Raw genomic sequence first — 23,311 nt, 5'->3', positions numbered from 1 at the left:
ATTGCTGTACATCTTGATAACATGAGACTAGTAAACTTCCTGTGAAACAGTTAACCACAGCAGTGTTCAAAAAGCAAAGTATAACCCTTTTTTATCGTTAACCTATTTTTAATATAGCAGTAAGCTCTCTAACATTCAGACACATTTCAATAGACTATCAGTCTGACTGAACTTGTACAATATGTCCTCTTTGTATTCTAAATAGTGGCTCCATAAAAATGTTCTTCACTTAAAATGAAGAGCAGCTGAGAGACATAGACAGTCCATTCCATTCAGTCGATTGGATTCAGTCCATAATTAGTCTTAATTGAGTCTCTATGCTCCAATGCACACATTATAGCCTAAAACCTGAGCTGTGCCTCTCAGAAACTCTAGAGCACTGACATTTACTAGTTTCTCTCATGCTGTACAGGCAGAAAGCCAGTAAACATAAAGGACTCCAGATCACGAGCTACACTGACAACAAATAAACACACAAACACATGGATACAAAGTGTAACAAATTGTTCAGTTTACGAATGACATAAGAGAACAGTCAACAAACCAGCCATAAAAATTAAGTGGTAATGAATAGCGAAAAGTTTATTCACTGGAATTTCACCAAGTAAATTTGGAATGGGACTTGTCATTCTGTATCTTCTTAAGGACTGTGATTTGTAGCAAATGTAATTGGAGTACACCATAATTTACACTATACTTTGGCTTAGCACTGATTTCAGACCGAAGAGCTAACAGAAGGGCTGCATCACAATTTCCATACTTATAATATGCACTAGAAGTATGTAATGTTTATGGGAATGTTTATATTTATTAAAAGTATGTAGTATGAGAGCAAGCAGTATTGGGTCATACAGCACTACTAAATCATAAAACACAAACCTGATAGCGCATGTACACACACTGAGCACTTTATTCGGAACACCTGTACACCTACTTATTCATGCGATTATCTAATCATAAAATCTTGTGGAAGAAGCGCAATGCATAAAATCATGCAAATACAGGTCATTAGCTTCAGTTAATGTTCACATTAACCATCAGAATCGGGAAAAGATTGTATCTCAGTTATTTAGACCGTGTCATGATTGATAGTGCCAGATGGGCTGGTTTGAGTATTTCTGTAACTGCTGATCTCCTGGGATTTTCACACACAACAGTCTCTACAGTGTACTCAGAATGGTGCCAAAAAAACTCATTGTTGATGAGAGAGGTCAACGGAGAATGGCCAGATTGGATCGAGCAGAGAAATACAGTATATCAGATAAACACTCTGTACAATTGTAGTGAGCAGGATACTCACTGATTGAAAACAACATTTTCAATGATCTTGCCCATGAAAGGAATATTTGAAATTGGTCTGTAGTTGTTTAATACTGTATAGAGTTATCCAGATTGCTCTTTTATAGAAGGGACTTGACAACTGCAGTTTTCAGGTACTTCAGTAAAGTCATTGACTATTTCTAATTAATTTTTTTCCACACAGTTAAACACGTTTTTGAAAAATTATGTTTTATGATGCTGTACTATTTCTTCCAGGGTTTTGCCATCAATTGCCTCAAAATCAGACATGTGACAAATTTCTGAAGTTTTTGTGGTTGGTGATGTCTGATCTCAGCGCAACATGAGGATGAGCTGATCATCATTCTAATATCATTGATCTTCATGAAACATTTTCATTGTTGCATTTGCTGTCAGAGAGCATTTCACAGGGAACCTGTTTTGGGGCTTAGTAAGTCTCTCTACAGTAGCAAAAAGAGTGCTGGTATAGTTTATACTGCTGTTTATAATGTTTGAGAGGAAAGTTTTCCTACCTGTACGTACTATGATTCCAAATTGAAAGCATGAAGGCTGTCTTTATAGATGTTATAATGGACTTCATGTTTTGTTTTCCTGTTGTGTTTCTCCATGTTGCTTTATGCCTGCCAAGTAATATTGCTGATCTTTATAGAAGCAATGCCATCAATAGCATTTTTAACTTTTGCGTTAAAGTTAACGAAGTAGATCAACAGGGGGGCCTGGGTAACTCAGCGAGTAAAGACGCTGACTACCACCCCTGGAGTCACGAGTTCGAATCCAGGGCATGCTGAGTGACTTCAGCCAGGTCTCCCAATCAACCAAATTGGCCTGGTTGTTAGGGATGGGGTAACCTCCTCAAAGTCGCTATAATGTGGTTCTCGCTCTCAGAGGGGCACGTGGCGAGTTGTGCGTGGATGCCATGGAGAAAAGCATGAAGCCTCGCCATGCACTATGTCTCCGCGGTAACGAGCTCGACAAGGTAAATGATAAAATGCGTGGATTGACAGTCACAGACGTAGAGGCAACTGAGATTTGTCCTCTGACACCCGGATTGAGGTGAGTCACTATGCCACCACGAGGACTTCATGCACATTGGGAATTTGGCATTCAAAACAGAAAAGAAAATCAAAGTAGATCAACACAGTCTGCGGATCTTAGGACCATAGTGTCCCTAATAAAATGCTTAATGAGTGTATGTTGCCCAGACGTCTATTTGCTAAATGTCATCTGGAAAATGTGGCATTTTTTATTTTTGGGTGTTTGCTACAAAATGATCACAAGGGAAATCAACATGTTGCTTCCGAATGTTCATGTAGCCCAAAATAGACCCCATTCTGCTGAATTACTGACAAGCATTATCTTCCATCAGACATTTTTACATAAATTCTGATGTGTTCACCTTTCCCCCTGGCACTTCTGATAGTGTAATGCGCAAGCAGCCTCAGAGACACTGATTCTGGTCCTATAAAAACCAGGAAGCAATTATGCTTACATTAACAATTGTTAATGCTGGTTCTGAGTTTGCGTATTTGCTTTAAAATGACATTTTTACTTCTCTGAAGGTTAGGTTTGGGGTTGGGGTTTGGGTTAGGAGTTAGAGTTAATACAATATGCACTCCTCTTTAGAATATTACATAAATTACAACTAAAAATACAACTTGCTTTTGGCATCAATATGTGAACATTTCACCTGGTAACTGGGGCGCACAAGTGCCCAAAATTTCAACAGATCTTCCAGCTTCTGCCACTGGGGGCAGTGATTTGAATTTCAGTAAGTAGAGAATCTCATGCAGGCACCTTTGGCACTCTATTTGCAATGTTAAAATGTTTGAGATTCTCTAATCCTAATCTTGCATTCTGTTTAGGATGGATAGCATGCAAATTAGGATGCAGCCAATGTTTAGCTTTTTTTTTACCTATGATCCAATGAATCAGTTGATTAATATTGTAGTTGAAACGATCATTCAAGTCTAGATAGGAAAATACTTTTGAAAAAGCTTGAGTAGTTGCTACTGGTCTAAACAGCGGTAAATGGTCAATTGAGGTCAACATTTCAACATTTATTTGAAGGTACAACCCTCATTTTTAGGCTTCTTATCGCACCACCACTAATTGTTTTAACATTTTAGAAATTCTGGAGTGCCTATGTAATATTAGGCTAATATTTTAAAGGGGTCATACAACAGAAAACCAGATGTCAACAGCTACTCAAAACTTAATGCTATAGTTACCCCCTTCATAAACAAAACCAGTTAGACTATTTTAAGAGAGGTGATTTGCATATAGAAGTCTTGAAGGTAATGTAACTACAACAGCTTGTTTAATTCTAAGGGCCAGAGAGTGGACAATGGTCAGGTAAAACTAAACTGTTTTGGTGTAACAAACCATAACTAACACTGTGAGTGGAGTTCAGGGAAAAAATGATATGCTACAAAAGTGTAGGATATGGCCCCTTTAAGAACTATATAGTGAGGCGAGCTGTGTCTGAGTGGGTAGTTGTAGCTCTACATAAAGCGCGTGGAAGGATGCATTGTCACTCACAGTTCCAGAATGAGCACCACATCAGTGCGGTTCTCGAAAACGTCATGCAATGTGATAATGTTAGGATGCTGGAGCTCCTGTAGGATGTCCACTTCCCTCACGATTTCCTCTCGCCGAACACCTCTCCGGCTCACCCGATTCAGACGCTTCTTTATGAACTTTGCTGCATACTCCACGCTTGTGCTCTTCTCTATGCAACGTTTCACGATAGCGAACTGCCCACTGCGTGAGAGAGAGAGAGACAGAGAGAGAGAGAGGGAGAGAAAGAAAGATCTTATCACTTCTGAAGATACAGACTTAACCTCTGGAGTCTTATGGATTACTTTTATGCTGCCTTTATGTGATTTCACTATTCACTTGTACGACCTACAGAGCTTCTAAAAATCTTTGTTTTTGTTCTGCAGAAGAAAGAAAGTCATAAACATCTGGGATGGCATGAGGGTAAGAAAATGATGAAAGAATTTTCATATTTGGGTGAACTATTCCTTTAAGTTGCACAATTGCTGTGAGTAAAATTAGCTGTTTCAGCTGAAATAATGCATTCATGTCTTAATACGGTCCGTCCAATGTAGTCACACTTTCTGTAGATTATCTGATTTAAATGGAAAATTCTGTCATTATCTTCCACCCTCATGTTGCTTAGAACTTGCATGACTTTTCATACTGTAAAATAGTCACTGAGTAATTATGAAAATGTCAAAGCTGATCCATACAACAAAATTGCACGCTAATCACTGGTTGTCAAGTTCAGAAGCAATTTACTGTAGTAAAATAAAACAAAATCAAATATGAAATAGGCCAGGAAGTCTTCTTGCATGCTAAACAAAAACTGCACTACAAGACTAATGAGTCTTACACTTTAAGACCTACAGTGTTGTTAAAAGAGTTTTTCTTCCTTTGGTTGTGTCTTATCTTTCATAGGGCACCAAGTGGGCCAGGTCTGCCATTGGTACCTCCTCAAAACAAACATGTACATGAAGACCTTTTCAGTCAAAGAGACAGAGAGAGAGTTTTTGATGGTAGTAATGAGAATATTTCAGATCCCCTGCCTAATAAGCCAGGTAAGGAATGAATGATCACATTTAATATTCATCTCCCCAAGCTACTCTTGGTACATCAATCGCACAATCTAATTCTGGATAAAGCTGCCACATTGTATATGTCAATTTTGCAGGATTAAAATATTCCTACAAAGCTAATCATTTCATTAAATGCATTAGATGCTTCATTTCCTTAATTGTAGTTAGTAACAAGAGAAAACGCTTGAAACGGGAGCCAAATTAGTATCAGTCTAATTAAAGTCTCTATAAGCTCCATTTAGCTCTATTAGATGCATCACAGACAGTATATAACACCTCCTTTTGTAATTACAGACACTGTTTTGCCAGAGAGAAATCTGCAACAAACATCAAGCAACAATGCACTGTGGTGGTTTATGGGGTTCAAGTCACACTGAACAATCAGTTATGCGTTTCTAGCATAGCGAGAGCCTGAAAGGATATCCTGCCGCAGGGAATTGCGGGCCAGGGGTCATGAATGCTGCTCTCCCACCACTTCTGTTTCAAAGACACTTTTGCTTCCTCATGAATACTTTAAATATTTCAAACATTATCTCTCAACAGATAAGAATCTGATCACATCTAATTTTTCATCTGCAATTCATGTTATCTTTTGGTTTGTTTTTCTGCAATTGAGACAAATTATTCTATGTTCAGTCCTAAGACTCTCCATGGTGCAAACTGATCGTTTGATATGTAATCTGGTCGCAAATAAGTGCACATGGAGCAGCGATGTTTATGGAGGTACTGTAGGTAGGTAGGAAGGGATGAAGTTGTGTTCAAATCTAATGTTCGTGTCACATCCTGTCTACTGAGATACCTTAATCTGATACATTTTTGAAGGCAGCATAGATGTTTCCTTCGCTGCCTATTAAATCCCACAATCCTGCGTGTGTGTGAATCCACAGCAATTGAGCCAGAGATTGTGTTGAAGAAAAGAAATGGCAGTCGAAGCAGCTGGTGATGTCCAGTTTGTGTATAAATGTAAGGATTTTTTCACTTTTTCCAACTTTTGATTAATTTCTTGCGAGAAAGTAGTATTGTAATTATTAAATATACACTTAGTTATTGCCAAACATAACTTTTGATTTTGTTCTAGGTTATTAGACCTCAGTGGTTCAGTTAGACTGAATGAATGCTGGTATCCTAGCAATGACATAGTACTGCCTTGGGAGCCTGTCCAAAACCAGTTTCCAGAGGTACCACACAAACACTGTCTGTAAATTCATCGACCGACAGGTCAGCGAGACAAGGCTGCTAACATATGATTCAGACGCAGCCATAGTCTGTTTGTACCAGTGTTTGGGGAAGCTAATTTGAAACTGAAGCTTCCCGAGCTACATGCTACTCGTAACTTAAAATAGTTAAACTACAGTCAAGTTACTCTTTAATCTTTTAAGCTCGGATGGGCCAGCAGATGGGCCCACTAGAAAAAAATTGGTATCGCTTGAAGCTTAGAATGTGTACTTTACAATGCATGTAGGCACTATGACTATGCAATGCAAATCTTTAGTCATTGTTGTGTTTGCATGTGTAATTAGTTCTTATGTACAATTATTATGTTTTATTTTTTGAAGTGGCTTTTGGACACTATGATAATTATATATGTAATGCCATAACTTTTGTCACACTACTGAAAAAAGTGAGTAAATTCTTTCTTTTCGTTAATGACTCTCCAACACTAGTTAGTACTTGTGTACTGTCTTATCTAACATTTAAATTGCTTCAGTTGTTTTCAGATAAGGTGGTTTCACTGCAGCATACAACATGAGTTTTCTCTCTGAAACCCTCCTCCTCCCCAGCAGCACTTGTCTAGATTTGCTTCAAGAGGAATTCAAGAATAAATCAAATGCAGTGCAAAATATGGTCCCTTTTTAGTAACTTAGTCTCTTAGCTTACACTAACATGTACCTAAAGCACATAAAGGCCAATGCATGAAGCAAACAGACTTAGGAAGCATCTATGAGTCAGAGCTATGTTCAGCATGTGTGTCTATCTAGATCAGGACTGCATTGACACAATGGTCAGGAAGCGAATGCAAGTGGAGACGAAGGTATCTGAGCTGACTAAGTAGGCCCCTCTTGACTCTATGCCTCATGTCTGTGGATGAACATTTGGCCCGCCTCTCTATCAGCTGTGACCAGGAAATACTGTCCAACTCCACTGGCGCTTATACCAGACAGCCTGTTCCGGAATGGTGGTGTATAGCTGAGAAGGGGGATTAGGGATGAACAGATGACAGGGAAGAGCAGAAGGATGGATGATGTCTTCTCTGTGAAATGTAGAGAATGTTTAGTGAGGTTTCAGAGCTTCATCATCCGAAGGAATGTCTACCATTAGACCACAGCAGGCTTTAGTGGACTGTGTTTCAGTTTTAGCACTCTTGACTGGTAAAGTCAGCATAAAATCACTCTATTAGGACTCTATTTGCTTTCATGACAAACAATCCAAGTATAATGGAATACAATTCATTAGTGCATGTTATTCTAAAGAAATGTTTGTGTTACTAATCTTTCATCAAAATGCAACTTGCTCTGCCTCTAAAACAACTTTCCTTTTGGATGACATCATCAAGCCCACTTATCTATCATCCCCTCCCCTCCAACCACCTGGCTCCATTGTGTTATGGAATGACCACTTTTCACAAACTAATACATTACTTGATGGATAAAGTCAAGTCCAACCCAAGTTGTTTTCTTGTTTCTTTCATTATATTTCTTTTTTCCCATTGAAATGCATTAGATTGTGACAGTGGCAGTGCTTGGGTGGGGTTTGGTGGGGCTATAGCCCTGTCAGCAATTTGCATAGCACTTGCACAGGCCCCAACCATTAAGAATTTCAGAATTATTGTACATTTTCAATCGAGATCAGTTAAATAGCTAACTGTATTCTTTTTTATATGGAACATAAACAGTAAGAAATAGAAACAGATTGAGACAAAGCAGACAACAGGTTGTGAATGTTGTTTCATGTTGACTGTAGACGAATAGTTCACCCAAAAGTGGTCACACCGCTTCAGAAGACATTATATATAGGATACGAGCCATATTGATTTATTTGACATTTTACGTAATTTTTTTTTGTCCTTTTTCGAGCTTGACACACCAGAGGAAATTTCACAAAATTCATTATATGGCAATTGAACCCTGTGAAGACTTTTTTCTAGTTTATATTTTTTTATAAACCTATTGTGTTCAATGGAAGAAAGAAAGTCATGTACAGGGTTCGTACAGATCCTTGAAAGTTTGGAAAATGATTGAATTTTGAATATGATCCTTAAAAATACTTGATTTTTTTCCCCTTAGTTTGTTGACTGTTATAAATTATCTAAAATTATTTTACATTTGAAATAGATGTGCAGACGTGCATGTTTAGAGATATGATTTCATATACAATCTAATATCTTGTCACTGAATATTGAATATTTTTCAAAGCAGTCTTCTTTTAGCCTTTATTCAAATTGCTGGGGACCAAATATCAGTTGTAGAATTTTTACTTTTATTTGAAGTGAAACACACGCCCACACAAACATTCTTTAAAAATAGCCAAATCTACTTGATATTTCTTTTAATTTTCCACATGATAATGAATAGGTAACTACAGTAAGCAGGATTTGTTTTCCCCCATGGTAATTCACACCCTATAGATAACCAGTGTTGCCTACTGTATCTATGTGTTAATGCAAGACTTTTGGAAGGATTACAGTCTTAGCTGTCTTTGGGTTTAAATTAATTCTTGAAACTTTCATTTTTATAGATCGGGCAATGTTTGAAATCACAGAGGATACTGTTTTTTTATCATATGATCAAATATCATCTAGAATTGGATAAAATTTAAAACTTCGAGGTGCTAGAAATAGATGATTACGGTTCCTTGAAAATGCCATAATCGACTAGTCCGTCGGTTGTTTGAATGACTAGTCGACTAGTCAGTGTTAAAGATGATAATGTATAATAAAGGCTCCATTTTGGTCACATGGCCCCGATCAGATGCATTTCAGAAGGATATATGGATGCTAAGCACAGAATTTTAACATGGCAACTAACGGTTATGCAACAAATAAATAGGCTAAATAACTAGAACTTATTGCACTAAACTATCACAGTAAGAAGCCAAAAATAAGAAATACAGAGCGGCACAAACCCGCTTATGTACATCCTGAATCCAGAATGACACACTTCAATGTAAACAGAGAGCTCGGTAGTCTAAATGAGATCCTCGCTGTGCACTTAAAAGCGCAGAACTGCAAGATAACGCGGGTTCACATCTAGTTCACAACATCGAGCAGTTTAAACATATTTTACTGCAACCATTTATTTAAGCAGTTTTAAACAGAATCAGCAAAAGCACCTCAAATACGGGAACATACAGCAGAGGATTTTACATCCGACAGTCTTGTAATGTGTTGTTGATGCAGCACTTTAATGGCTGCAACAGCAGCAGTGCATAAATGGACTAAACCTAAAGCATTAAAGAGACAAAACTTTTTGCAGAGGGCTTTACTGTGCTGACTAAGCACAGCAAGCTATCATCACGAAAAACACTCTCCAAGATGTTGCGTCTCTCAATTAATATGAGAATGGCATCTCTCATTAAAACCACCAGCACTAAAATATTAATGTTAGTAGTCGACCCCACTTAATCGGCTTGTCAGTTGTTGGACAACTAGTTGATTAGTCGACCACCATGGCACATCCCTAGTAAATAATGACATAAGTTTCATTTTTTGGGAGAACTTCTTCATCTAGAAATTTACACCTATAGGCTTCAATGTCATTGTGAACAACCTGAATAATATGAGTCATTGATTCCTCAAAGGTCTTCTGTTTTCTTGTTCTCTTTTTCATGAGCTTACATGGAAGTTTTTAAAAAATATGATGCAGACTGAAGTTTTGTTTATTACCTGCTGTTCTTGTGCATGCATTAAAGATCTAAATGCGCTGTGAGAATGTATTGTGTGGATTATTCACAGGGAGCAGATGATTAGACGATGATTACAGTCAGCTGTTTCCTGTGTTTCACATGAAGCCCCACTAAGAGCTTCCACAAAGGTTGTAAAAAGCTGTGTATATATGTGTCTGTGTGTTATCTGCGGAACTAGACTAAATTTAGCGGACACCCTATTCCTCTCCTACCTGCTGGTTTGTTCAGTGGTGATGTGCAGGAGGGAGAAAAGATGGGGTGATTAGGGATGCACAGATTATGTGTGACGCCTGAAAAGGTAATGCGTTTTAGTGCATCTCACAAAACATGTAATAAAAAGAAGAAAAAAAAATTGCATTTTGTTTAAAGACATTTTTGCATTATAACATTATTTTCATGCCAGTTAAGCACACTGTTCACTCTGATCCTCATTACCACAATGGAAAAAAAAATACAAACAAATACAAATAAAACTTATTTAAATGATAAAGCACCATGGTAGTATTCATAGTACTGCCATTAATTTATGCTGATTTAAATAGAATCCCTGTATTACTTGGATTTAAATGTATGTTTTTTTTTTTTTTTACTAAAAAACTGTTATAAATGATGGTCTTAATGTAATAAGACTCTATAGCGAACTATAAAAAAACTCAAAAGTAAAATGTCTGGGACCGGGTGCATTACGGTAATGAGAATGTTTAGGAAATGCACTTGATTATCATTAAAATATATATATTTTTATATAATAATGTCAGAATGCAAAAAATATATTGGTCCAAAAATAGGCTTAATTTTCTTTATGCAAAAAAAAGACTTTCTTGTCTTTTGTTTTTTTGGGATGAAATGTGACCTTTAAATGTTTTAAGAGATTCAATTGATCCCTAACATTCCAGTTTGTCATATACCTTTTTGCCACAGTAATGGTCCATTATTTTGTGTTTCCAAAAGGCTCTCTGCCTCAAGGCCAAAGGGAATTTGCTTGACCTTTCTGTTTGTTTTATTGCAAAAGCGCAGACCTAATAAAGACAGAGAGTTGTGTCCACTTAGACAACACACACTGATTTAAGAAAATTTTCTCAGTATGTCTAATGCAGTTTTTTGTTCACATAAAACATAATACAATCAAGAGAAGAATCAGATTACTGTTCAATGCCTTTGGCAAATACTGAATAAGCTTTGATTACTGAATCACTGAGGACTATAGGACGAATAAAAAATATGTTTGTTTGACAACCTATAACTGAGTAAATGTCACTCCACTGAGATATCAGTTTAGCAAATTCTGCAAAGTTTCCACCTGGAAAAATGGGTTGGGGCAGTCCCTACGGTCTCTCTCTGACCAGAGAGTCCACAGAGATAAGAGGTTCTCCCACTCTCTCTCTCTGTCTCTCTCACACACACACACACACACACACGCACACACGCACACACACGCACATACCAGGCATGAACCAAAACAGTCATGACTGGAATGTGTAGCCTGAGGGATGGCCTTGTCTCTCCCAGAGCAAAGGAAGAACACAAATCTATACAACCAAAACAACTCAGAGCCTCATGTGACGTTTCCATTTATCACATTAGTGGCATAATGAATCACAGCTGTCACAGCTAGCTGCTCTGCTTTCAATCCACAACACAAACTGATGCAACACAGCCAATATATGTTAAGTGTAAAATTAATCAAGAAAGTATTGGCTCTCAAAAAATAATGAGAGGCCTAAAATATTGCTTTCGTATATTATATGAATAGTTCCAGTCCTAGATGCTAATTGGTCAATACACCATTCTAGACATGCTAAAATATACAATAAGGTAAGAGTATAAAAAGACATACAAATAATAGGACATAGTGTTGGGTTCGAGTCCACCTTACTCGAGTTTGAGTCAAGTACGAGTCTTTAAACGATCGAGTCAAGAGTTGAGTCCGAGTCCAAAAGGGGCCGAGTCAGACTCAAAACTGAGTCCATAACAGGCCGAGTCCAAGTTGAGTCAGAATTAATTTGTTCATGAATCTGAATGAAAATTGTAACAGTAAACTCAACATCAATATTTTAAACTTATTTTAAAATTCACAACTAAGAAAAAACAACACTGTCAGTGTAAACTTAACAAAAACACCTCTATATTTTATATGTATCCTACTGAACAAACTTCAAATTGGTTTCAGAGTGAAAGCATTTGCTTTAGGTATATGAAGACAAAAATGTCCTTCAACACAATTCTTACTGAGTTCTGTTGACATTTCAATTATTTGTTGCTTTTCCCCTCCACTCAAACATAGACTAGAGAAAGTAAAAGCTGCATTAGTCATTACAACCAAGGTTATTGTGTTTCGAATTTCTACTATTTCTACTTTATTTTCAATTTTATTTACTTTTATCTAAAATTATCCCTATCTAAAGAAATAGTAGTCCATACTGAGATTTCTTTCTGAATCTTTTTTTCTCAATCTGCCGACTGATTTGGGAAAATACAGTACATACAAATGAGTCAACACAATAGTAATTAGCACTTGCTGAGAAGTTACATCTCGTGATTTGATTGCAAATGCTACATCCAAAAACTCTGGAAAAGCCCACTGAAAATATTAGGGCCATGTTGTCACGGACATGATTTTCTATTTAATTTGCAGGAAACCACACAATGCAGGGTAGTTCTGCATGCTGCTCGTGATCCCTGATGCATCCATGTGCGTCTCGCAGAAGCTGCCGCAGAAGATAACAATAATAATAATAATTGATATTTGCTTGAGTGGCAGCCGCGTTGGTCTGCAATCAGACTGATTATACCAACCAAATAAAATTTAATTGAGCTCTTCATTAACCACAAAAACATGAATAATAATAATTTTGAGTCATAAATTGAACAGAATTGTCCTTCCAAAGTGTCAGAGATGTAGGCCAAAAAAGATATGCATACCACCCGGTGGTTTACAATAAAAATAAAATACAAATTTAAAATAAATACGTCATAACCAACTCCATTCATCCATAAACTCTGTCATTGAATAATACATTTATTTTATAGTCTATAAATTATAAAAGCATTTCACTGCCCAAAATATCCAAATATTTTATTGTGAATGTTTTAACGTTGTGAATGGTCGACAAATGCTGTAAAACAATCTATTTTAAGCAGCTCGTCAATGCTTTGAAAATAGTCAATCAATAATAAATATGTGCTGTTTATCTGTTTAGAGTTGTTGTCTGCTTTAGCAATAATACTTTTTTTCCCTGACTATTTAAAAAGTTCATTCACAGATAATTCATCATGCCATTATGGACCAGTTCAAGCTAACATCACTGTGTGGATCACAAGAGACTACAGAAGCAGACATGTGTAGATACATTATGCCTAAAAAGACTTAATATCCAATATTAATACTATTTTTATGTATTTTTATTTCGATATGCTGTTTTTAGTAAACTGTGAGAGACATGACTTGACTCAATTAAGTTCTTGATCTTAAGTTTTTAAACATGATGAAACCGCAATGCGAGCACCTTATTGGCTGCAAAACGCACACCAATTTTACCAGTTTTCATGTCCCGTGTCATGTGAAACTGCCTTGTTCAGTTTCTATTACACTGGATACATACCCATCTTTACGTTTTAGTCGTGTCAGCCACCTCGGTAGTCAATGTTATACAGTTGTCTCTATAGTAACATTCAAGCATATTGGTTGACTGATGAGTGTGCCTGTACACATGTGTATGTGTTTGCTTAAACACAGTAAAACAACTCTGGCTACATCTACGACTTCAGGGGCAAATACAACTGCATGATGGCAGAGATGTGTTCACTAATTTCTGTTTTGTTATTTATTTATTTTTTCATTACATCACAAATGTCATGGACTCCCATGGAGTCCCAAAGGTTCAAGTCCGAGTAAAAATGCATCCGAGTCTGTGACAATTTCAAGTCCATTAAAATTGGACTTGTGACTTGGACTCGAGTTATAGTTTATGAAAGTACATGTTCAGTCCGCAATACCTGGCTAGGCAACACCCGTCACCGACCATAACCATAGTAACTGCTGCACTAACCACCCAGGCACAAGAGATTTTCACATTTAGTCTTACACCTAAAAATGTTTTATATTATATATTTATATATTATAAATATAATCATTTTGCCACATAAAAACAAAACATTTCACAGTTTTTAACTGTAAATTAAAAATTCTTACAGTTAAATTAAAATAGATATTTTTACTTGTGTTACATAGTTAAACCATATAATCATGACATCACAAACACTACTTTATTGTTATGAAATATTTATTGTAATACTATCTGTAATAAATGTATAATAATTGTATTATATTTAAGCAATATCTCACATCTGTGAAGCTCTGTTGTGCAACACTTTATTTGACAAAATAACACTAATTTTGGATTGTGCTTTGATGACCCATATAGTAGCACTTAATTTGATGTTATGTTATTAAAATAATCCTATTTACTATAATAATAGTTCTGTTTTCAATTGATTAATGTTTTAATGAATTAATTTATTTAGACACTCTTTTGATGATAATATTGAATTAAACTGTTGAATATGGATTTCAGAAAAATTATCGATAGGGGAAGTATCGATACTTGTACTTAGTCTCCAAAAATTGTGTCGGGACAACCCTAGTAACAAATATAACCCAAAATACCTGTTCACCTAGTGTGCTGTATAATTATACAGAGCACATAGAAACCAACTACTAGCCTTAGGACATTGACACAACTGGTGGGTCATGACCCTCAAATTTGTTGCTTTTAAAATGGAGCAAATGCTTCCCATATCTTTTGTTGTTGATGCCAAAGGCTTTGTGCATCCAATCAACATTCAATTTATGGTATTTTGGCAAAGATACATCTATAACTTGATAGAAGCTAACCAAATTATGCAAATGCCAACAGTGACAGCTTGTGTGACATGCTCTCATCCTCAAAAACCTCAAAAATGAATAAAACGATTGTAATAGAATATTAATACATTTTTGTTGGGCTTGTGTATGCAATCTGGGCCCGAGGCAAAACCAGTAAAGAACAGCAGTTCTAGTGGAAGGATTGCACTTTGCATAAACATTTTGTAAAGACTGTTGTATGTGAAATACTCAATAAAGCATGGCTTCTTGTACTTATTCCTTAAGTGAAATGTGGCAATAACACATTCTGGCCAGGAAAACCTCTATAGGAATCAGATTCTGTCTTCACAAGATGAACATGACATACAAAACCCAATGTGGAGGAAAAAACAAGCTGGCTTGTTTTGATTTAATGCACTAGTAGATGCACTGTTGGAAGTGCAGCAAAGTTGAGGAAGGCTAGAGACATCCCACAGCAGGCGTGCTACCAGTCTTTGCTCTAAGCCTGCTTGTGTTGTTGATGGCTGGAGGTCTCTGTGGACTTTCCACTACCAACAGCTGCTGGTTATTAGCCAGAGGGCCTTACTGGCTGTGCGTTTGACTGAATGACGCCAACCCAAACATTCAAATACAGGTCGAGTATGACAGCCTGAGGGGGCACTGTATCACTGAGTTTTATTGTTTCTGAGTGTGTATATATAGGAAAAAGTGTGACATTAACACTGACAAAAAGATGGAACAGATGTTAATGCATTCTTCATCAGGGTTGGGTCTCAGAGTTCAAATGTGGAAATTTCATTTTAAATCAAAAGAAAACATAAATTCATATCCAATATAATCAACATACAACAGCTGTCTTCACACAAATTTCTGCATGCTTAATGCTGATTTTTAAGCATTAAGATGCATGAGGGCATCTATAGGTCATGGTGAAAGGGTATGTAGCTTTTTCATGGAAATAGATTTTAGTCAAAGTAGATGACATTTGACGCGAAAGAAAACAAGGCTTTGAACAATGGAATAACAGTACAATCAATGGGCCTCATTATTGAACACAGGCCGGACACATTTCTGTGCTAATCATTTGTTTAACCGTTCGAACATCTGAAATATTCTCAGCAAATGCAGCATTTAATGAAAGAATGGTTTTACAAACAATTTGCGTGGAAATCGTTAATCATTCGTTAAACATTTCTTATGTAATTTGACTGAAATGTAGAAGTCAATTATTAAACTATTATTGTGTAAACTGATGCAATGTCGAAATTGTTCTTAAAATCATTCTGCAAATTTGCAACAAATGAGACAGTTAGTCTAAGAATGGTTTAACAAACAATTTGCATGGATATGCAAAGATTTTTACAACCCATGCTGTCCCATGAGTTTATCTTCTATTGGGAATTTGTCAAAAGACATGTTTTCAATGTTTTGTCTCCCCAAACATCAACAATAGTTATAAAACAGTACAACAACAAAAATGGAATGTACTTCCATCCCTCACAGCCATGTGTTCACGTCAAATTTAACAAAGCATCCAACCTGAGTAAAGTCTACGGACAGCAGTATCCTTATTTGACGTCGAAAAATTATGCAAGGAGTGCCTTGCTATCAAGTGTGCAGACTTATTAGTTGCTGGACTTTTTACTCTATGACTCATAAAGTTGTTCACTCTGACATGGCATAGAAGCTTGAGGTGAGATTCTCTATTAATATATTGAGTATGGTGACTACTATGGTGACTTTGATTTCTTAAAGGTGAGAATGTGTTGTAAAGGTCGGTGATCAGCCAATAAAACCGAGCCCACGGCAGAAACATATGGTGGACTGATACGAACAACTCTCACAGAACTAAAAACATTAACAGCGGTGTCTGTTGCCAAGGAAATTATTTGTACTATCTCATAAAGGATATACATGTGCAGTATAAAACTCATCTATTGTAGCCGGAGACCTCTCCATACCGGAAATGACCAAACATCGAAATGAAATACTGCATCACTCTTCTTGGATGGCTTTCTTCACTTCCTCCTATTGCATAGTCTCAAGACAGTGAAGGGGAAGATGGCTTTTTCTTTCACAAAACAAGTTTGACTCAATTTACTGTCCATCTATACACCCCTGTCTTCAGTAGCAGAAATAAATAAATTGAATGCTTTAACCAAATATAGATTTGCTTATGAAAGATATAGATTTCAGAGATGTAGATATCAGGTGTGCAAAATCCCTCTGACTCAAAAGCACAGTTAAGCAATGTAATATGCTTGATGTACATACAGTAATGGATTACATAAGAGCTCTTCACTTCTCTTACCTGTCGAACAAAAGACCAGCTGGAACATGATATGGATCATACATATATGAGATGGTATGAGTTTTCTGATGACAGCATAACGTTTATACACACCCTATAGACCCTCAGGCACAATATTTAATTTGGCATGAACAAAATTGAGGTTGTGAGCGACAGAAGTAAAATTAGTAGAACGTGTTGTTCTTTTGTGTTTCTGGAATAATGTTTTTACAAAAAAAAAAAAAAAGTAGACATAAAACATGGGCTGTGAAAGTTAGATGTGAGCTACAGAAGGACCATAAACTGGCATACAAACTGACCAACAGATATACTGCCATTAAAATGCTGGAGGTCTCTTGTTGGGACTTCTGTAGCCTGATTAATCATCCACCTGGCAAAATGTGTTAGTCTGATTGCTGAGAAAAGCACACCATTCCTCAATAAGTTGCGTGATTTGAGGTATCACTCTAACATGATCACATGGGAAATCGACATGCTGCTACCGAATGTTCATCTACCCTGAAATCGTACCCATTATGCCGAATTACTGACAAGTGCCATCCACATCAGACTACATGATCATCTTTCATGTGGCACTACTGATAGCGTGTTGCACAAGCAATCTCTGAGATATGGGTTCTTGTCCCGTTGAAACCAAGAATTAATCAATGATGAGCGTGATTCGGAGATTGCATTTTTGCTCTCAAATTACATTTTTACTTCACTGACAGTTAGGTTTAGGGTTTGGGGCTAGGGTTAATAAAATATGCATTCCTGTTGACTGTATTATGTCATTTACAACTAAAAATACAACTTGCTTTTGGCACCCACCTGTGGGCATTTTTCTTCAACAACACTTCCAGATTTGGGCACTGGTCACAGTATTTTGAATTATAGAATGCACAGAACAATTTCAGCAGCAGAACTTTTAACTTTCGGTTGCCAAATTCACAGTGTGATCAATCTTATCACTAATGTCATAGCACTAATTGTTTTACATGTTGAGGTTGAGCCCAAGTATGAGCAATATGAATAGTGATGCAAATACAGCAAACTTTTAAACTGTCATCAGTCTAGTATGTAGATTCAAATCATCTCGGAATAAAGCCCCTGTCAGCATTGAGCCTCACCTCCAAGGAACAAAATGGTTGTATAAAAGGGTCTCATTTGTCCCACATTTTCAACCTATGGAGCAGGTGATTCATGCGCTGCTTTGACAAACAGTCCCTTTCCACCCACATGGAACATGATTGCTGGGGAGTGTGAACAACTCTTTATGTTAAAATGTCTATATATTTTTGCCCTTTATTCACTCTCTCATTGTTCTCTTCTGATAGAAATGCTTGCATTTGCTGATGTGTTACAGATCAACACACACAGATCTGTGAAACCACATACAAGCTGTTTCCTCTTTCACATGAGAGATACACGATTGTGTGTGTGTGTGAGTATTTCCACCTCAAATGCATCTGACCACTCTCTGATATGTCTGTGGGCCTGAAAACATACTTTTGAAAGAAGAAAACTAGAGGATATTATATTTACATCTGGGTCATGATACAGATATCGATGTTTAGTGCACTGTGATTCAAAATTGTGATATATTGTAAACTGTTACATTTGCAGTTTGATCAGATCTAAATATTTGAGTGTTTGTTGACTTAATTCCACAGTGCTTTTTGTCTTCTCACAAACTTGTTCTGAGCAGAGCACAATATCCTTTTCCCAAAAATTATGAATGTGAAAATACCTTGTAATATAGATTTTAAAGAAGGCCAAATCATTGTCAAAGAAGCCATCTCTATTCTTAGTGATTATTTTAAGAGATTTATTTTAATCACCAAAAATAAATAATAAAGAGATTATCTAAACAGGCTTTTTGAGTGTCTAGAGGACACAATTCATAAAACTGCTGCCCATACTCTTTTTACAATGGAGAATGTGCAGGAATTATAAATTCTTTTGTATTTTCTGCTGTGGTAATTGTTGCATAATTATGTTAATTACATCTTATATGTTGTGTAACTTAAAGGGATATTTCACCCCAAAATAAAAATCATTTACTCACCCTCATGCCATGTGTATGACTTTCTTTCTTCTGCTGAAAACAAAGATTTTTAGAAGAATATCTAAGCTCTGTAGGTCCAATAAATGCAAGTGAATGGTGGTCAGAACTTTGAAGGTCCAAAAAGCATATAAAGGCAGCATAAAAGTAATCAACACGACTCCAGTGGTTAAATCTATATCATTAAAAGTGATATGATAGGTGTGGGTGAGAAAAATATCAATATTTAAGTCATTTTATAGTAAAAACGCAGAATTTATAGATATTTATCCGTTTATAACCCAGACCTATCATATCACTTCTGAAGACATGGATTTAACCACTGTAGTCATGTGGATTACTTTTATGCTGCCTTTATATGCTTTTTGTAACTTTAAAGTTCTGACCACCATTCACTTGCATTTATTGGATCTACAGAGCTGAGATATCCTTCTAAAAATCTCTGATTGTGTTCAGCAGAAGAAAGAAAGTCATACACATCTGGGATGGCATGAGGGTGAGTAAATGATGAGAACATTAATATTTTTGGGTTAACTACCCCTTGAAGATTTGAACAAAGGGCGCTGATCCCAGATCAATACAAAGTAATCTTTTCTAACTCCATACAAATTTACAAAGAAGTCAACCCTGCTCTCAGTAACAGCCTTGCAACGGAGCTCAGGTATCTCATGTGTAATCCAGGGTGTGTCATAGAAACTTGTATTTGCCATTGAATGGGCCACAAAGCCTGACAGGCAGATTGGATGAGCCTGTTACAAATTTCAAACAATAATGAACATCTGTTTTTTTCTTTATTCCCCATAGTCCCATAGCTAGAAGGCCTCAGTGACGAAAGAGAACAACGTTTACGAATTATCGGAGGACACCTTTCCAAGCTGATCTGAGAACAGTTTTATGATCTTTCTTGTACATATTCAAGTTTTGATTAGAGAGGTTGATGACAGATATGTAACCTTTTCAAATGTTTGGAAGAATATAGCCTCTAACAGGGACAGGGCAGTCACCTGGGCGTGAGACTACACCTTTCACCTTTCTGTTCACGCAGTTTAACATTTCCTGTCTGGATGGATTTGTTACTTACTTCTGCTGAGAAACATTGCTATTCTAACAGATTTAGTGTTGCGATGAGAGCTAGGCTCGGTTGTTGGGACAGTTTTGCAGGGGAGTGTGCTTTGTAAGAGAGAACAAAACATTACTCAAGAATGAGAACGGGTGTCAAGGGAAAAGAGGGTGGGGGGGCCCTGACATTTTGTGCAATGTAGATCCTTTCAAAATCTTCTATTACAATGTGTATATGACTGTTCTTTGAGTCAAGATTCTAACACAAAAGGAGAAATTTGAAGATGACAGTAGATAGAATAGAATGTCTGTCCAATTAAATAACAACATTTTAAGGTCAACTATTCCCTTAAAGGGTTGCCTTTTTTTCTATTATTTTTATTTGTTCCTTTAGGTTCACTTATAATATTAGTAAAGTTTTTGGCAAAAAAAAAAAAATTATATATATATATCTTATATTTGTAAAACATGATCATTTTTCATCCTCATTCTGAACCTCTGTCAGAAACGCTCAGTTTTGGTGCTGCTTCTCCTTTAAGACTTGACAGTACAAGCCCAAAGTTATGATTGTCTCTCCGCTCTTAACTGACCTGCTCTCTCTGCTTGGCATCTTAAGGCATGGGTATTCTTAATTTATCTGCGTTCTGGATCGGATTGGGTCCAGTCGACCACGTTGGCTTTCAAAGTATACTCTTTTGACTACGAGCGAATACAAACACGAGTGCGAACACGTTTGATGCCTGCACACTACGGCTACTTTGTTATGCTCTTTTGGTACAATCCTCATCTGTGCGCATCGTGAAAATCTGGGCCGCGCGCAGACAGTGTTAATGACAAAATTTGTGTCACGCATACTGTGCGCAGAGCGATCCGGAATGCAGACAACCGAAGTACACTTTGGGCTTCTCTGCTTACTGCTACTGGGTGGTCTACAGAAGTGATTAAAGGTAAAATAGGCAGTTGATGTGTTGTTGTGGAGGTGGTTAGATGCTAATTGATGCACAATATGGAGGAAATAGAGAAAAGTCATTTGGCAGTTTGGTTTCAACAAATGCTCTTTTTGCTGTGAGTGGGGAAGTTTTGAGTTCTGAAACTTACAGTAAGTTTTATAGTACAATGACCTCTAATATGTCAATAGATCAAGAACAATTTGATTCCTCAATTCATGACCCCTTTAATGACATTCCCTATGTCTAGAAGGACCAATTTTGAACATATTTTGACATTCTTTGTTTGAACGTGTTGTATGTAGTATGCTCAGTGACAGAACAATCTGATTAGCAAAACACTTCTCAGATAAGGCACTTTTGTTTCCAGACATCAGCTAACCGTCTGTTAAACTGTCCTGTAAATTCCCTCAGGGGTCTGTCCATAAGCTGCTTGTAAGCTAGTCAGTTCTGAACAACAAACCACAAAGAGTAAAATGCTGAATGCAATTAAAAAATATCCTCAGGCAACCCGTCATATAACTTACTTTCCAAGTTCTTCTCCAATTTCATAGAAATCCTCCACATTTTCTTGTTTGAACACAGCCATTCCTAATGTCCTCATTGATGATCACTGTGTCTCTGTAAGCAGGGGACAGCGAGTCAAATCTGTCTTCTAGTGTCCCCCGATAACCACAGAAGTCCGGGGAGTTTCTGGTTTTTGCAGGTAAAGCTCTGAAACAGGCAAAGTCAAACACACTCACATCATAAGCACATGTTTCAGCATGCTACTCTGCATTCCTTCATTCCTTCACATTCAAAAAGGTGTAATTGTATGCATTGCATCTTCCTTTTTGCTTAAGTTTATGAAGACATCTAGACAGTGTCAGCAACTAAAAGTTCTGACACGTGACAGTGTCACAAAACATTGGACACCTCTAGTTCAGGTTACAGGGGAATGAAATGTCAAAGTTGTTGTTGTTGTTCACACTAAACCCTCAAAAACAAGGTTGGGCACAGAGACAAAAAAGAGCTCAATAGGCTGGATAAATGTATCAAGTCATAAAAAAGTTATCAAGTTACTCACTTTCGAATTATCAGGTGAAACAGAGACTGTTATCAAGTGATCTTTGCCAGCAGAAAAATGACCCAGTGTGTAACAGATCCCATTTGCAGCATTAGTTCCATCATGACACACAGACCATGTGGTGATAATAAATTAAGAAAATAATATAAAATAAGTAACAATAGAATAGAATAGAACAGAATATAATAAAATGACAAAACTGCACCTGACAAGTAAAAATTGTTCACATTGTAAATGTTTCCTATAACGCTGCCCTTCAAGTTACAATATTTACAGGCAAAACTGACCTATAAGGTGTAACTTCCTTTGAGACTCCCATTTAGTAAAATCATGTGGTTTGTCTTACCTTTTTAAGCAATAACACGTTTATTACTGTATTCCGCAGATGTCGACAACATACTCTCGAGCGTACTGTCCGCTTGCGCGAGCCGCACTGTTCAACTGGAGACTTGCTGAGCGCACGCGCTTATGTTTGCACTCACGCGCCACCTGTTGAGCACACAGTAGTGATGTTCAATTAAAAAAAGATCTGTTCATTTGAGTCGGTTCCTTTCAATGAATCGATCTAAACATTGTCTAAACGCTCTGATATAAATCGCTCTGATTTGAAACACACTCATTATTTAATATGTGTACAATTCAAGCACTGAACTGGAAAAAAAATTATGTGAATTGTAGGGTTTGTGATATTGAAATAAATCACTTTATGGTTGCACCGTGAAGTTTGTACTGTGATGATCAGCAATTCTATCGCCATCTGGTGGACAACGTAGCAATGAAAGAGACAAATGTAGTTGACAAATAACATGGACAGAACTTTTTAAAAGATTTATTTAGATGTTGTAAATATTTTAACCATTTTAGATACAAATTTGTTGTTGTTAAAAAGTAGGCTATAAATATTACATGTAGTCTCTAAATTAAGTTCATGCAAACTGTATACTGTACAAAATTATACAAGAATTAAATAAATGTTTTAGATTTCATGTTGTCTGTAGAATAGATGCCAGATATACTCTACATTTGAAAGTATGGCAGAATATGTCAAATTAGAATTTACAGCAACATGATACAACATTTGTTTTATGTAACCTTAAAAAAAATGGAAAGAAGGAACTACAATGAGGTTACCCCTCTAGCCTAATTTCCTGTTAAACTGGATTAATTTTCATGTAGAAAAACCCTCCAGTCTTTTTACTTTG

At 36.7% G+C, this 23,311-nt stretch overlaps 1 protein-coding gene across 3 annotated transcripts in view; it reads right to left on the bottom strand.

Moving 5' to 3' along the window:
- LOC127638552 (death-associated protein kinase 2-like) overlaps positions 1–22,557 on the bottom strand; it is a 46,150-nt gene extending 23,593 nt beyond the window's left edge. The window contains exons 1-4 of one of the 3 annotated variants that reach the window (XM_052120126.1): positions 22,456–22,557; positions 22,110–22,150; positions 21,571–21,757; positions 3,838–4,059 (exon numbers count right to left, since the gene is read on the bottom strand). In XM_052120126.1, coding sequence (XP_051976086.1) covers positions 3,838–4,059; positions 21,571–21,647 — 299 coding nt within the window. In that variant the 5' untranslated portion in view covers positions 21,648–21,757; positions 22,110–22,150; positions 22,456–22,557. The remainder of the gene's footprint in view (positions 1–3,837; positions 4,060–21,570; positions 21,758–22,109; positions 22,151–22,455) is intronic. The other 2 variants (XM_052120128.1, XM_052120127.1) reach the window with 2 other exon arrangements.
- Between the last annotated feature and the right edge of the window lie 754 nt (positions 22,558–23,311).

The sequence above is a fragment of the Xyrauchen texanus genome, chromosome 46 (assembly GCF_025860055.1).
Source record: "Xyrauchen texanus isolate HMW12.3.18 chromosome 46, RBS_HiC_50CHRs, whole genome shotgun sequence".
Classification (NCBI taxonomy): domain Eukaryota; kingdom Metazoa; phylum Chordata; class Actinopteri; order Cypriniformes; family Catostomidae; genus Xyrauchen; species Xyrauchen texanus.
This window is presented reverse-complemented; position numbering and strand designations above follow the sequence as displayed.